General features: G+C 42.6%; 1 protein-coding gene across 4 annotated transcripts in view; it reads left to right on the forward strand.

The window, feature by feature from the left end:
- KIFAP3 (kinesin associated protein 3) overlaps nt 1-17,074 on the forward strand; it is a 250,868-nt gene that overhangs the window by 162,020 nt on the left and 71,774 nt on the right. For all 4 annotated transcript variants that reach the window (XM_083156696.1, XM_083156699.1, XM_083156698.1 and 1 more), the window contains one exon: nt 1,934-2,046. In XM_083156696.1, the coding sequence (XP_083012822.1) occupies nt 1,934-2,046 (113 nt within the window). The remainder of the gene's footprint in view (nt 1-1,933; nt 2,047-17,074) is intronic.

Raw genomic sequence — 17,074 nt, forward strand, 5'->3', positions numbered from 1 at the left:
GCAGCAGGATGCTGCACAACATTTTCAGGACTGTGGAAGAAGTGCCGGTATGCCAAACCACCGCATACCGGCCCACTTCGACCACTGACATGTAGTAATAATTAGAGACAGGATTATATGCAATGAAAAAAGCTGCAAATATGCATGAAAAATACTTAAAATATGCATGAAAAGTGTTAAAATATGCTACATTAAATAATTTAAAAACAGTAATTTTAACTTATTTATTTAAAAATCAGCATACAATTAGTTGCAAATAAACCTCAAAAATAGGCCCACAGCATCTGCAGATGTCAGTATGCTGGCTGCTACAGCATACTGCAGCATCCAAAGCTCTTCTTGCATCAACTGCACGGACCCTCATCTCCAGCGCAGATGGATCAAATGTTAGCATAGCATGTGAGGGCAGCGCAGTGGAAGGCTTCCTCCCTGCGCCACATACTCACTGTGTCACAGCATTTTCTCCGCGCCGCGTGATGTCACAACCCTTGTGCCCGCCTCCTCTGCTGCAGAAGTCTGTCTCTTGGTGTAAAGTCCCAGGTCAGGGGCAGGCAAAGGTTCAGGAGCTTGGTAATGGCATCCGCCCCGACTGACTTTTATCAACATGGGTTGGCAGCCTAGAGCAGTGTCAGACATAGCGTACATCCAAGGTTCCCCACTCTGTGCACATATTGCCCCAGGCTGCACACACTACCACTACCTGGCCAGCACCAGTAGTGCAAAGTAGCGGGGCCTAAAATATGCACCATTACTAGATTTTAGGTAAAATATGCAATAACCAGTGAGAATGGGCAAAATATGCAAATGCATATGCAAATATGCAAATGCATATAATCCTGTCTCTAGTAATAATAATAGCAAACAACGGTATGCTTCCATTATTTAAAAGTAAGTTTCAATAAATCAAAGATTTTTTGGTACTTGTTTCCTAGCACGGCGCCCGTCGTGGTACATCGCATGCCTTAAGTTAAGGTACTTAAGGCATGTGATGGACGCGATGGACCCGATTTTCTGTCTTTAACTGGCTCAATTGCCGGTAAAAGTGAAAATCGCGTTGATCGTGTCCATCGCGGACCCTAATAAGGGGCCGCGATGCGACCGACGCGATAAACGCGATTTCCCCATAGGGAGCAATGTTAAAGTGAAAATCATGTTGATCGCGTCCGTCGCGGACCATTATAATGGCCCGCGATGCGATCAACCCGATTTCACATAGGTGACAATGTTAAATGGGCCAATATGGCCCAACATTAAATATGTGTAAAAAGCATGGTTAATGGCTCCCCCAATTTTAAACGCCACCCCGCTATTGACGCCAACCCGAAGCGTGGCAAGCCCCGCGAGGGGACGCGGATACCTGTGAAGGCCGCGATACCTGTGAAGGTATCCGTGTCCCCTCGCGGGGCTCGCCACACTTTGGGCTCGGTGGCTCGCTGCGCTCGCCACACTTTCTGTTCTCAACTCCACGCCGCCGTGGATAGTAGGGGTATGAAAGGTCGGAGGACGCGTACCGCCGCCCCTCGCTGCGCTCGCCACGCTTCAGGTTGGCGTCTATAGCGGGGTGGCATTAAAATTGGGGGCCATTTCAAACATCAGGGGGGGGTTCTATTACAATGGGGTGTTTTGGGTCATTTCACATTAAAATTAATGCAAAATCACGTCGATCGCATCGCATGCGATTTGGTTGGCATGCGATGTGATCGACGCGATTTTTTCCGACGCGATGCTCACAATCAAAATCGGTGGCGCCGTGCTAGGAAACAAGTACCGATCTTTTTTCATAATTATTATTAAGGAGCATATTGATTTAATGGAGTTAACATTTAATTAGGTGCTTGTGAAACATATATCTTGGTTTTATAATTTTTTTTATAATTTTTTTTATAAATATTTTAATATTTGCCTATCTGTAATAATTAAATATGTATTTTAGGAAATGGTCTGAAAATGCTGATGAAAAAAGCTCTGAAATTTAAGGATCCATTGCTGATGAAGATGATCAGGAATATTTCTCAGCATGATGGACCAACAAAATTGTTGTTCATTGTAAGTTTTTTATATTATTTTTGCTCCCATTTCTATGTACAAATGTCATTGGTAGTATTCTAACCTAAGACATACTTGCCTACTTTTCATGTAAGGGGGGCTGGATGAGGCGGACATCACCAAGCCCCGCCCCAATGGCCACATCCCCAGATGTAACATGTGCAGAGAGAGTTATGTGTACACACGGGGGCGATATGGCTTCCGATGTTGCCGATATAGTGCACATCGGAAGCCATATCGCAAGCCGATTGTGTACTTTGTAGGGCTTGCGAGCCCGATGCGCTGCCGATGCGTGCTCCCGAGTGAGCGCAAATCGTCAGCGACCTAGTGAGGGCAGCCAAGACTATATAGTGCAGATCTGCACTATATAGTCTTTGTGCCTAAATACTCACTATAGCTCCGGCGGCGAGGGGGCTTCTCCTGGGGCTGCACGCTGCAAGGCTGATGACCCGGAAGTCTGCCCTAAAGAGGAGGGAAGGGGTGTGGCCTCTGATGTAGGCACGGTGGGGAGGAAGCTGTTGCTGTGCCGCGGCCCCGTGTGTCGCAGCACGCTGCTATCTGCCATTGCCCGGCACCTAGTGACAGGTACTGTCCAGCTCCTCTTCTCTCCTTCATGCCGTGCGATGCGAGTCCCGATGCGATCAGGTCGCATCGGGACTCGCATCGCACGGCATCATGTCGGCCGTGTGTACATACCATTAGATTTGGGTGGGGTTTGTACTTCATACTGATATTTATATTGCAATGTCAAAACAAAGCAGCCAGTATTTACCCTGCACAGAAACAAAATAACTCATCCAAATCTAACTCTTTCTGCACATGTTACATCTGCCCCACCTTGTGCACATGGTTTTGTACATTAGCAAACCAAATGTGCTTTACGAGTGAACCTGAATCAGGGACTTTGTGTGCTAGCTTTTTTAGCTGTTTTTAAATGGAGTCCCTTGTTCCGACTTCTGTTGTTCTTTTACAGGTCGCACAGATTAAGAAATAATGGCAATATGATATAAAGTCCTTGTTTTTTCTTTTCTTTCTGGTAACACTAAAATGACACCCATGTTATTATAGAAAGCTTTCTAAACATTTGTAAATAATGCTGCAGCATCTGGCTCAGAATAATAACTACAGGCAGTGGCAAACACAGGATATCTAGAAGGTGTTCTTAAATTGAATCTACAATCTCCCATTCTGTGGAAAAATGGAGCAAGTGCAGGAGTCTGGGGGAGCGGTACAAGAACATAATAACAACTCTGGACATTAATCTAAACACTGGTCTTTTATACACTGGATACTATATGGAATACAGTTTTAATATCCAACACTATAGATGAGATAACATAATAGTTTATTGTCATTGTCATTGTGAAACAACAAAGAAATTGTAAAACAACAAAATTATATTCTTAGTCACAGCGAAATGCAAATTAACAATTTTGATTAAAATCGATAACTGCCGCTTGGAAAAAAACTATTTTTCAAACGCGAAATACATGCTGTAGCATGTATTTTACCCTCAGTTGAGTGCCAGGACTTAATTTTACAAAATGGGTGGGTCCCTGAGGACATGCTGTGCTGCCGAGCAGTAGAGCCCAGGGGCCGATGGCGCAGGGTGTTCCTGGAGTTGCGCTGTGTTTCAGCCCAGTCAGTGATCAGGAGAGCCTGGGGGCCGGTGGCGTGAGAGTTCATGGGATCCACTGTGCTGCATCCAATGGGACTGCACATCGGATCAGAACTGGAGGTTAGGCACATACAATTTTGCACTTTTCACCTGATTTCTAGTCCCAATGCCTTGGAGTCAGGTAAAAAGGGCCCAAATCTGGCCACCTTAAGGCTTCAGTCTTTTCTTCCTGGTACTGTAGCTGCTCTATGTTCCAATGCATGTAGTGAGGACACTAAGGGGTAAGTTTACTAAGTATTCGTTTTTCGTTTGTTGTCATTCACTTTTTTTTGGTTGACGTGGACACTGAAATGTAGCATTGCGTCCCCTCTTATGGCTTGTTGCGTTCGCCATGCTTCGCTACGCTCTGCACATTATTTGATCCAAAGTGAAAAACCCCATGTCGACCTAATGACCCTGTTGACCTAATGACCCTGTCGACCTAATGACCCTGTCGACCTAATGACCCTGTTGACCTTCAGTCATGTCGACCTTCCTGCATGTCAACCATCAGTCATGTTGACCCTACTGCATGTGGACCAAGTGGTGTCGACCTAATGCTTGTAGACCTAATGACCGTATGTGCCCATATACCAGTGTGATTTGGACCCTTTTCATCCAATTCAGAGAGATCAAGCTGAAAAATCTGATAAAAAGTGCCAGATCGCATACGTTTAACCTCTGATTCCGATCCAATGCACAGCCCTGTGCATATTGGATCGGAGAGTGCAAGGCCTGTACTATAGATTTCTTGATCCCGCAGCCCTTGCTGGGGTTGCTTATCATACATAATATGCAAAATGACTGCATACGATTTATCGTATGTGATCTTGCTGCCTTGGAAGCTCCTGGGCAGTTCAAGGGCACCTGAGTACTACCTGCTAGGGTGTATACATTGACACGGTGCTGACACCCCCCACGACTGGCGTCGGCTGGTTCCCCACTGGTCACTGACCGGAGCTTGGAGACGCTGGATCCTTTACCCAGTACAGCCACAGAACGGGATTATTGCAATAATCCCATTGGTCGCAAGATGAAAAAAGGTTGTCTTGAGGCAAAAGGTGTTTATTTGCTCAAAGTTCTGAAAATAACTCATCTCCTATCTCTAGAAGGCACAGCATATAGAAGATATTACAGCAATCAGATACAGGTAGATGTACAACTTTACAGGTAAAACTTGTGCCTTTTATCCCAATTCCACACACAATCTCGCAGGGGGTAATTCCACCCTGTTCTCTCCACCCAATCAGGGCCTCCCCCATATACCTTAGGCGTTCGCATATAAATACTATCTTACTTGCAATGCATAACTAAATCAAGATTACATGACAAAAAGATTAATCCAATTTCCTTAGAATATTTAACTTCCAAGAAAGCTGGAGATCATTTGATTATATCTTGGACACCTTAAATAAAGAAACACAATAGTCTCCTGTTACTAATAACACTTTGCACACAGGCTAGCAAACTCCCAGCCCGCTACCTACCATGCAGTGGTCATTCTGCTGGGAAATGACAATTAGCATCTCATCTCCTCGTCACAGAAGCTGCTGGATTCATAATTGACAAAGTGCATTTTACTTTTAAAATACATTTGTGGTACACTTTATACATTAATACATTTGACATGCTATGTGCTTGGTGCTCTGCTTAAAAGGCAAGAGTAAGGTATTTCTGTGCTTAATGGCCTCATATAGGCAGGACACTTGAGCACACATGATTGTTCATTTGGTTCACATTTGAACCTCTCATCAAAAACGTGTTCTATTTTAAAACCTGAAAAAATATGGATTTCTAAAAAATACGAACGTAAAGGGACAGAAATATGTACTTAAACTAATATAGACATTGGTCTTTCAGGAGAAATGTGGTTAAAATTCTGACACTATTGGGAGGGCTAGACAGCGGGGAAGGTTAAAGTTAGGGAAGTGATGGGATTCCGGCCATCAGTATCCTGCTGTAGGTCCTCTGACTGTTAGAATCTGGACTGCTGGTATTTCATAACAATTGGTTCAGACAAAATGCTTTATCATGTAAATGATATCCTGAACATCATTATTATTATTATTATAATTTTATTTATAAGGCGCCACAAGTGTTTTGCAGCGCCGTACAAAGGAACAATACAGGTAGACAAAGCTGATCATCACCAGTTACTACTCTTCAATCTCTTACTACAGTTGTGACCACATACACTATTGCTGCAGTTGTGCAAACCCCTTGCGACTTGGCAGTGACTGAGTTTTTTTTTTTTTGCCTGAATGCACGTCTTTAACACGATAAGTTGCAACAAAAACGCTATACAAGACTACAATGATTAACACTGTAAGAGACTTATAAAACTGTAAGAGATACATACTGTAAGTTTGTAGTGTATGTAGAAGTAGGGGATGGAGTTGAGGTAAAATGGTCAGGTGTTCTGAAAGGGCTATGTGGAAATATCGGCCAAGAGAAAGTGTTTAGTAAACAATTCTGGACTTCAGGAATGAGAGAGGCCATATGTGGTGGTGGGAGAGGTGGGAAGGGAAGCTAAAGGTCCATACACACTGGGCGACTATGCCCAGCGTGTATGGACAGCGAAGATGTCAATCACCGATGCGGGGAAAGCCGCTCAGTGCATACACACTGAGTGGCTTCCCCCCTGCCCGTCGTTGACGGAGGGGGGATGACGGCTTTGCATAGTGCAGAGCTATGCAAAGCCGTCCTCAATGCCGCTCATCTGCTGATATAACCAGCAGATGAGCGGCTTTCCCGGCAATGATGCGGAAGCGCGCAGCAGCGCTCACCGCTGGGGCATACACACTGGGCGGCTTTGAACTGAAAGCCGCTCAAACAGGCTGTTTTGAGCAGCTTTCAGCTCAAAGTCGCCCAGTGTGTATGGGCCTTAAGACTATCAAGTTGGTTGATAAAAGAAACCAAAACTCTAAACTGCTTCTGTGTAGCACGAAGGGTGAAACAACATTCATTTTCAGAAAGTAACTTGAATAGTATGTGGGTAAAGGGGGTCCATTGCAGTGACCTGCAGCAATGTGATGAAGAGTAGGAGGTGTAATTTGTGGCATTTCTCCACAAGGTCTGTGCTTCAGTGGAATGTTTATGTTGTCAGTTGCAGGCTGATGCTCCTGTGTATGCTGTCACTACAACTTTTTTATGTTAAGGTGAGGTTAGCCTTCAGCAGCGGTTCTCATACTGTGGGTCCTGACCTTCTCAGTATGGGGTCATGACTCCATGTTTCTAAAATCAATCAGTGATTCAAGGAGTCTGAAACATTTGTTGAATTGTCTGTTACTTCAGACTCTGTACATTATTTTGTGCCTCCACAATGCTGCCATGCATGTGCTGTCTGCTGACAACATGTGATGTGATGACCTTCTGCTGTAACTTGCTGGGGTCCTGTTATTAATTTTATTGTCTGCTGGGGTCCCAGAGCAAAATAGCTTGAGGACCCCTGGTCTACAGGAATTCCTGCTCCTCTCTGCATGTGACATGGTGGACAGGGTTTGGTAGGTGAGTTTGATGTTTCCAGCTGCAGCTATACCTATCTCTCTGTACTGCTTCTATTAGCTGGTGACATTTCACTTAATCCAGGCCCCAGCTGCTTGCCCTGCTCGCAGACATCTAACTCTCAGGAACGTAGTAATCCAGCTAATTTAATAAAAATCATTGCCTCCCTTCACCCCCCAAATCACAATGTGCGTTATGGAATTCACGCTCTGTTGGCAACAAATTAACTTCTATCCATGACCTCTTCATTTCAAACAACTTCAACCTGCTGGCTATAACAGAAACATGGCTCTCACAATAAGAGATGGCCTCGCCTGCAGCCCTGTGACACGGTGGTCTCCAATTCACACACACCTCCAGGCCTGGTGACAGCAGAGGAGGTGGGGTTGGAATATTACTATCCCAATCCTTCACATACACAGTTCTTCCATAGTTCTTCCATCACTCACATTCACATCATTTGAAGTACATTCCATCAGAACTTACACTCCTTTATCACTGCGTGTTGCAGCTATCTATCGCCCTCCTGGGCAACCAGCATGATTTCTGGAAGATTTTTCTAACTGGCTCCCTCACTTCCTTTCCTCTGACATCTCAACCATCATCATGGGTGACTTCAACATTGCTATTGATAGTCCAAAATCTTCTGTTCATGCCTCCAAACTTCTCTCTCTAACCTCCTCTCTCGGCCTCTCTCAATGGACTGACTCCTCTACTCATTGGGAGGGCCACTGCCTTGATCTTGTATTCACTAAGCTGTGCTCAGTGTCTGAATTCACCAATATTACTTTCCCTTTCTCAGATCACAACCTTATCACCTGCATGCTGTCCTCTAGTACTTCAAAAACACTGAAATCCCTTAATCCACGTCAAGCCCGCAGAAATATTAATGTTATTAAGCACTCTCCTCTCTGCAACAACAGCTTGCTCCTATTTCTGCATTCACTATTCCTTAGATGGCTGTATCACACCTAAATCTAACTGTCAAAACAGCCCTGGATGAAGTGGCTCCAGTTACCCACCACACTCCACATATGCCTAGACGCCAACCGTGGCACTTTAAATTAACAAGACACCTACAAAATCTCTCATGCAAAGTTGAGCGTAAATGGCATAAATCTCACAGTTGAATGGATTTCTTTACATATAAGACTATCTACCAGTCCTATAGTTATGCCCTGGAAACTGCCAAACAAACATATTTCCAAACTCTCATTTCTGCTCAAGCTTCTAACCCAAAACGTATTTTTAATACTTTTAAATCCCTTCTCAAACCTCTCTCACCCAAGCCACCAGCCACTATCCATGCACAAGATCTTGCGTCCTACTTCAGGGATAAGATTGACAAGATCAGATATGCATTGGTATGCTCCAACTCAGTTAGTGATCTGCTCAATTCTATACCGTAGCCCTCTGATGCATTTACTTAATTTGATCCCACAAATGAAGATGTACTGTAGTAACTAAAATCTATAACCATTCTCTACTGGTGTCTTTCCTTCATTGTTCAAACATGCAGTTATTACTCCAATTCTAAAAAAAAAAAAAACAGAATTCTGACCCAAGCTCTCTCTCAAACTACCGTCCAATCTCTCAATTTCCATGCACCTCCAAACTACTTGAAAGACTTGCCTAAACTCACCTCACACACTTTCCTAACTCGCACAACTTACTGGATCTGCATCAGCTAGGCTTTCATGCCTAACACTCCACAGTGGCAGCACTGACTAAAGTTGTGGATGATCTGGTCACTGCTAAGTCTAAAGTCCACTATTCACTACTAATTCTTCTAGATCTCTCTGCTGCTTTTGACACTGTTGACTACACACTTCTCATACAAACATTACAATCCCTAGGTCTTAAAGACACAGCCCCCTCTTGGTTCTCATCCTATATATCTAACCGCTGCTTTAGTGTTTATTTCTCTGATTCTACCTCCTCTTCGCTACCTTTTTCAGTTGGAGTACCTTAGTGTTCAGTTTTAGGTTCTCCTTTTCTCAATCTATACCTCATCAGCTCTTTTGTATTTCAGTATCATCTGTATGCGGATGATACTCAGCTCTACCTATCCTCCCCAGACCTGTCCCCATCTGTATTGAGCCGTGTCTCTGAATGCCTTTCTGCTATTTCATCCTGGATGTCATCTCGCCACCTCAAACTTTATATTTCGAAAACAGAATTAATTATATTTCCGCCAATAAATAGTAGTTACCAACCTGATATCTCAATTGCTTTTGAGAATATGACAATCACTCCTACCTTTCCAGCTCGCTGCCTAGGTGTTATCCTTGACTGTGAACTTTCCTTTGTACCCCACATTCAATCTGTCTCAAAATCATGCCACATGCACCTAAAAAACATATTCAAAATTCACCCTTACCTTACACAAGACACTGCAAAAATTCTAATCCATGCTCTCATCATCTCACACATTGATTATTGCAATAGTCATCCATCATGAATGCAGCTGCGAAGCTAATCTTCCTAGCCAGACATTCATCATCTGTAAAGCTACTCTGTCAGTCACTTCATTGGTTACCTGTATTCTACCATATTCAATACAAAATTATATTACTTACACACAAAGCCATAAACCGAACTACCAACATACATGTCGTCTCTTATCTCAAAATATCTTCCAACCCGACCTCTATGCTACTCCTAAGATCTGCGTCTCTCATCCACACTCATTACTCGCTCCCATTCCTGTTTGCAGGACTTTCTTCAGCCTGCACCTTCTTTCTTCCACTCTGTGGAATGCCCCCCCAAGCAAAAAAAGACTCTCCTCCAGTCTCCAAACCTATAAGCGTTCCCTGAGAACTCATCTCTTCAGGCAAGCTTATCAAATTCCAGAACCACTCACGGAACTTTGCATTCTGGTGGAATCTATGCAATAAAGAATACAGTATCTATCCTTATGTATCAACACCTGTTTCCCTATAGATTGTAAGCTTGCGAGCAGGGCCCTCGTACCTTTTGGCTGTCTGTAAATACCCTGTTTGTTGTATCACTGTCTCCCTTTGTAAAGCGCAACGGAATATGCTGTGCTATATAAGAAACTGTTAATAAATAAATAAAATATAATGGTTTAACTGTCAACAGGGAAACTTTAAAGTCAAAACTAGAATGCCTATAAATTAAGAATGCACCTTACTGTTAAGGATTAAAACATGGTGGTAAAGCATATTACAATTGAAAGACAAATCTAAAATGAAAAAAAAATCTATATTCCACATATGCTTTTAAGTATTTCTTGAAAGCTTTATGTTCTAATGACTAAAGGCATATACTTTTTTGTTTTACTATAATGATTCAAAGATTTTTACAACTCGTAAACCTATGAACATGCAATATTATATGCTGATATAATAGTCACAATTTCTGACAAATAGGAGCACCGAATGAATAGGAATTAACTAAATACAGATATCTTTTTTTTTGGAGAGGGTATTTTTTCTACCAATACATGCAATACAATACATGCACCAGTTTCAAACAGAATCAACATAGTTAATTGATTATAGTTTTTGTGAGAACATTAGTTAGCTGTAATGAATGAGTTCTAGCTATTGTACAATGTGAATATATGCCAATTATTGTGTTGTGATTAAATATAGTCTAAACTCTAAATGTAATCATTTCTGATTAGTATAGAACTTGGGGAGGAGGAAACAGAAACGTTGCTGGGATATTCGGCCATACTGCTAGCCATTTACATCCACATTTCACAAATATAAACATGTACATGTGGTGACTTACTGTAGCTGAACAAAAGGCGAATTCTGACCTTTAGATTTTCATTTTTTTTTCTATTCATCTTTATTACATAGTTACATAGTTACATAGTAGGTAAGGCTGAAAAAAGACTTGCGTCCATCTAGTTCAACCTGGTATAGATATCCATTGCTGATTTGTTAGGTTCTGGTATTTTACAGACAAATTATATTTCTTATTTGTACCCATGGAGGTTTTTCTCCAGTAAATGTTTGTCCAACTTTGCCTTGAACGCATTTAATGAGCCAGCCGTTACCACCTCTCTGGGAAGAGAGTTCCAGAGTTTGACTGTTCTGACCGTAAAGAAATTCTTTCGGTACTTGTTTCCTAGCACGGCCACACCGATTTACATCGGAGTGGTCGTGTCGGAAAAATCGGGTCGATCGCATCGCATGCGATTTGGTCGCATGCGATGCGATCGACGCGACCGACCGATTTTCGACCCGATTTTTTCATTGAATGAAATGTAAATCGGGTCCCTGGGACCCGATTTTACATTGGATTCAATGTAAAATATTCCCAACCCCCCCAAATTTAACGGCGTACACCCCACCCCACGATAGACGCCAACCCGAAGCGTGGCGAGCGCAGCGAGCCCGCGAGGGGCGGCGGTGCGCGTCCTCCGACCTTTTCATTCCCCTACTATCCACGTCGGCGTGGAGTTGAGAATAGAATAGTGTGGCGAGCGCAGCGAGGCGAGCGCAGCGAGGCGAGCGCAGCGAGCCCCGCGAGGGGACGCGTATACCTGTGAAGTTATACGCGTCCCCTCGCGGGGCTCGCTGCGCTCGCCACGCTTCGGGCTCGGTGGCTCGCTGCGCTCGCCACACTATTCTATTCTCAACTCCACGCCGACGTGGATAGTAGGGGAATGAAAAGGTCGGAGGACGCGCACCGCCGCCCCTCGCGGGCTCGCTGCGCTCGCCACGCTTCGGGTTGGCGTCTATCGTGGGGTGACGACGGGGACATCTATAATGTGAAATGGGTCATATTGGCCCATTTCACATTTTTCAAATTTTTTCACGATTTCAATGTTAAAAAATATTTTAACATTGAAGCCTATGGAAAAATCGGGGGCATAGCGTCGGGACCAATGTTAATGGTCCCGACCGACGCGATGCCCCCGATATTGTGTCCTAGCCGGCAAAATGGACATGATTTCAAAGGAAATCGGGTCCATCTTATGGATCGTGTACCTTAACTTAAAGGTACACGATCCATAAGATTGTGGCCGTGCTAGGAAACAAGTACCATTCTTTCTACTAGCTGAATGAAATCTTTTTTTCTTCTAATCTATACTCATGCCCTCGCGTCCTAGATTCCTTTCTAGTAGATTGAAATTTCATATAAAATTACACAAAACTTTGACATAGAGACATGACATATGACATACCTAACATACCTACAAACATACATATACATTAAAGCAGCAGCCAGTTTACTATTGTGGACTTTTCAATTTTCCTTCTTTACGTTCTAGACATTATCCTCCATGGTACCGCATATTCTCATCAATTCCTACTGTTATACTTTTTCGGGGGGTTGGGGGGTGGGTTGTACATCGTACCAATTATGTGTCAATTAAATGTTGCATTACCATTATAATCCCAATTTATATTCGTGTAGAAGGGGAGCTTAGGCCCACCACTAGACCCATACTTCTTTCCTTTAAACATCTCAGTTTATCGTATCAAAAGTTTTGTGATTCAAAATCTAAATAAATGTAATATATCAAAAATGTCTCTTCTTACTCATTACCATTTAGTGATTAGACTTGTTTAAAGGGTGATGAGTAACTATAGTGTCTCCACATTGTGAATTTCACATCAAGTTAAGTTCAGTGGTTAATCTTCTTTAGAGGTGCAGAACAACTACAGTAGTTCCACACTGTGAGTTTCACACCGAGTTACATAACACATATCAACAAAAATACTTTACAAAAAATAAACCACACATAAAAAAAAAAAAAAATCCAAGTGCCTATTCATAAGTATCAGATCCTCAAAGAGGTGTGCCATTTTAAAGTGCTAAAGTGCATTATTATATTTTGAGTAATACCATTTCCCCCAAATCCCATAGAATTTAGTAATTGATTTCCTTGATAGGGACATGTTCTTCTCATGCTCCATAATGCTATTTACTAAGCTAATGCAATCTTGGATTCTCGGGCCCTTTTGGGCCATCCAAGAACGGGCAACCACCACCTTAGCTATTGCACAAAGGTTTATTGCAAGCTTTCTAAGCTCTAAAGTCATTGTATTAATGGGCCAGACCCCCATAATGAGCGCTAAGGGTTGTATGCACTGCCTTGGAACCCCCATATTGTACAATATTTTCCCTATTTCAAACCAATATGCTTGCAATTTTTGACAATCCCATATAAGGTGCCAGAAGTTGCACCACCTGTTCTTACATTTTGGGCATCTATCACAGGCATTTAGATATGTTCTATATAAGATATTTAATTGTATCTGCTGGATTTTAGCCGAGCTTGTAGCCTGCCCGGGAGCCGACAGTGCTAGCCTCGAGTTTATTTCATTCAGTTTGGGTATATCATTGGACCATCTCAGGATTAAACCACCCAGATCCTCGCTTTGAGAATTTTCTAACAAAAATTTGTAGCAATTTGATAATCGTTTATTACAGCTCAGTTTTTTAATGAATTTTTTAATCGGGGACTCACTTATACTAATAGGTTTATCCCTATTTTTTTTATTTAATTTGATTGTTTATCCATATTATTTTATTATTATTTTGCCCTATTGCACTCCTCAACTGGAGATATCTATAAAACATCTCTTTAGGGAGGTCAAATTCACTCTGTAGTTGCAAAAAGGATTTGAGAATGTTACTTACAAAGAATTCTTGCCGTAGGAGATTTATATAACAGAAATACCCGGTCTATAAACTTAGGACCCAATTTGAAAGCCATCAGAACTTGTCTCAAATAAGGCCATTCCACCGAATCAAATGCCTTATTGGCATCGAATTATGCTATCGCTGCGTTCCTACCGTACATCTCTGCCTGTATATCTGGAGATATGTAAAAACTCAACGCAGATTAATGGCAGTGGATTTTCCACTCATAAATCCGTTTTGGTCCGGATGTACAATTTTGCTGATTACACTATTAAGTCTGTTTGCCAAGACCTTGGCGTAGATCTTGGCATCAACAGTAATCAGGGAAATTGGCCTGTAAGAGTCGACCATTGCAGGGTCCTTACCGCTTTTAGGAATGACAGTGATGATGGCTTCCGACATTGAGTTTGCTAATTTACCCTCAAGTTCCATTGCTTGGAAAAGATGTATTAACCTTGGGGCAAGGGTCCCTCCCGATTGTTTATATATCTCTCCCAGTATCCCATCTATCCCTGGGGCTTTATTAGACGGAAGCGACTTAATCACATCCTCCACCTCCTGAATGGTGAACGGAGACTCCAATAGAGTACTATCTTCTGGTGACAACGTGGGCAGGTCGATATTACCTAAATAGTTCTCAATATCATTACTCCCATAGTTTAATCTAGATTGATATACTTTACTAAAATGGGCCTTGAATGTCTCCGCTATTTCGGATGAGGTTATCCGCAATTCTCCATTATCTGAATATATTTTGGCTACTATATTTGAGGATTTATCTATTTTGGAGAGGTAGGCCATGTATCTACCTGCTCTATCGATATTCCCATAGAACTGATGTGACTGTTTAAGTAATCTTTGATTAGTCATGATTTGGAGGTGTTCAACCCACCCTCGTTGTGCCGCCAGCCATTCTAATCTTATTGGTTCAGTTTTTTCAGATGAGTATCTCTGTTCCATCTCTACCATTTTAGTTTCCAATGTTGAAGCTATTTCTCAAGTTTTCCTTTTTACTATTGCTATTTTTTTTCATGAGACTTCCTCTAAGGACTGCCTTATACGCATCCGAGAACACTATGGGGCTTGCAGACTCTGTATTCACCTTAAAAAACTCATTGGTTTCAACACTCAATTCCTGTGTATTACTGAATTGCAGAAAAGCAGAAAAATATTGACTATAGAGGTGCGCAATTAAACCTAAATGCAGCCACACTTGAATACACCCAGTAGAAACACCAATAACTACTGAAGAAATGCAGGTAAATAGAAAGAGGTGAATTCAAATGGTAGCTCTCATAGGTAACAATGTGAGAAGGTGTATAAAACCTTACATCAGGGGATAACAAACCCCAATTTGACCAATTGTTGGAAAGATCATAATCCTGTATATTCAACAGCTTCCTTCCTTTCCCCTATTGTACAAGCAGGGGAGAAACAATAGAATACACCATAGTGCAGGTCAATAACATTTAAAAAGATTTAATACAATTATTGCACTTACAATCAAGTGACTTTTAAAAGAGCATTAGACAGGTGTCCCAAATGGCAAACAGCAGGCAAGTGATGGTTTCCAAGAGCTCCCTTCTGGGTTCCTTAGTCCGGAAAAAGCAGCCACAGACGGGGTTCCCACTCTCCAGGTCAGCCCTTCAGGATCCACGAGTCCATAAAAGCATGCTTAACGCGTTTCGGAAATGGTTTCCTGCTTCAGAAGCGTGCTATAGTGTCCGTCCACCGGTATATTTACCCCTATTTTAGATGCAATACGTTCAAACACAATATTCTTCCAAATAAATATGGAGACCCCTCTAGAGGAAGGGGAAAAAAGAGAATGAAAAGACGTTCCAATCCAAGGACGCCGCAGCGCCAATACTTTATCCCCATATAGATGCGTCTCTTGAAGACAGATTATATCGGCCGCTAAGGCCTTACATTGTTTAAGTACCAAGGAACGCTGCACCTTCTCATTTAGCCCACGCACATTCCAAGTAAAAAATGTCACCATTTCGTCTCAAGTACAATTTCTAACGGATTTCCCGGTATTTCATCTGGGGGTTTCCATGTCCCGCAAGACTTCAGTGATAGTTGCACCGCAAGATCTGTTTGAATCCAGCTATGGTAGCATGGTTGTTGTATATTTCGGTCCACAATTTCACAAGGCTGCATGCAAAGTACACAAACACATAAACACACAACATATAACATATACCCACTGACCGTCCCCCACCCTGTATAGCCTACCCAGCTAGGCATACTGAATTCGCCCCCCTCCCAAGCAAATGATCCTTTCATCCCTCCAACTTTCACTAGGGGCAATTTACTTTTGGTCACATTTACCTTAGGCTGGCCCAGCCCTCCGGGGGCTCCTTACTTATTATTGTTATTTAGTTTAGTTATACCCAGCCCCTACCCCCCTCCCCCCTTCCTCTGCCCGTGTATAAGAATGAACATTATTAACCATTTTACGTTCCCTGGCTATTATTCAAAACTACAATATCGATTATAAAGACTGTAGCATAGTGTACGAATGAACATTCTTAGCCATTTTACGTTCCCTGGCTATTATTCAAAAACGACCGTATCAATTATAAGGACTGTAGCATAGTGTCCGAAAATGGATCAGTTCTTTTCTTATCTCCGACCTCAAGCTCCGAACTGTACCTCACCCCGATGTATTAGCTAGTTGCCAGTTGTCTGGTGGATGGATGATTCTTATCGAACCAGGCCGCGGCTTCCCCAGGTGCTAGGAAGACCTTGGTCTCATCTTGGGTCACGATCCTTAATTTTGTGGGATAGAGCATAGAATATTTTATATTCAGTTCTCTGAATCTCGCTTTTATATCTCGATATCTAGCTCTCTCCTTTTGCACCTCATATGGGAGGTCGGGGAATAAAGAGATTTTTTTTCCATTGTGGGAAAGATTGCCAGCGGTTCTCGCTAATCTCAGAATATTGTCTCGATCTCTGAAGTGCAATATCTTTGCGAATTGAGTATGTGGAGGACCTCCAGGTATCGTGGCCCTGGATGGGCCCCTATGTGCCCTTTCGATTGTGAAGAAGGGGGAGAGAGCCTCTGTCCCCAGATTTTGTTTTACCCACTCTTCGATGAATTTTTCTGGTGAGCTTGCCTCCACTCTTTCCTCGAACCCTACAAAGCGGATATTGTTGCGACTAGGGAAGCCAATCCCGGGGCATTTTTTCAATCCCGGAATTCGGGATTGAAAAATGCCCAATCCCGGG

The sequence above is a fragment of the Crinia signifera genome, chromosome 8 (genome assembly GCF_055691185.1).
Source record: "Crinia signifera chromosome 8, ASM5569118v1, whole genome shotgun sequence".
Lineage (NCBI taxonomy): Eukaryota > Metazoa > Chordata > Amphibia > Anura > Myobatrachidae > Crinia > Crinia signifera.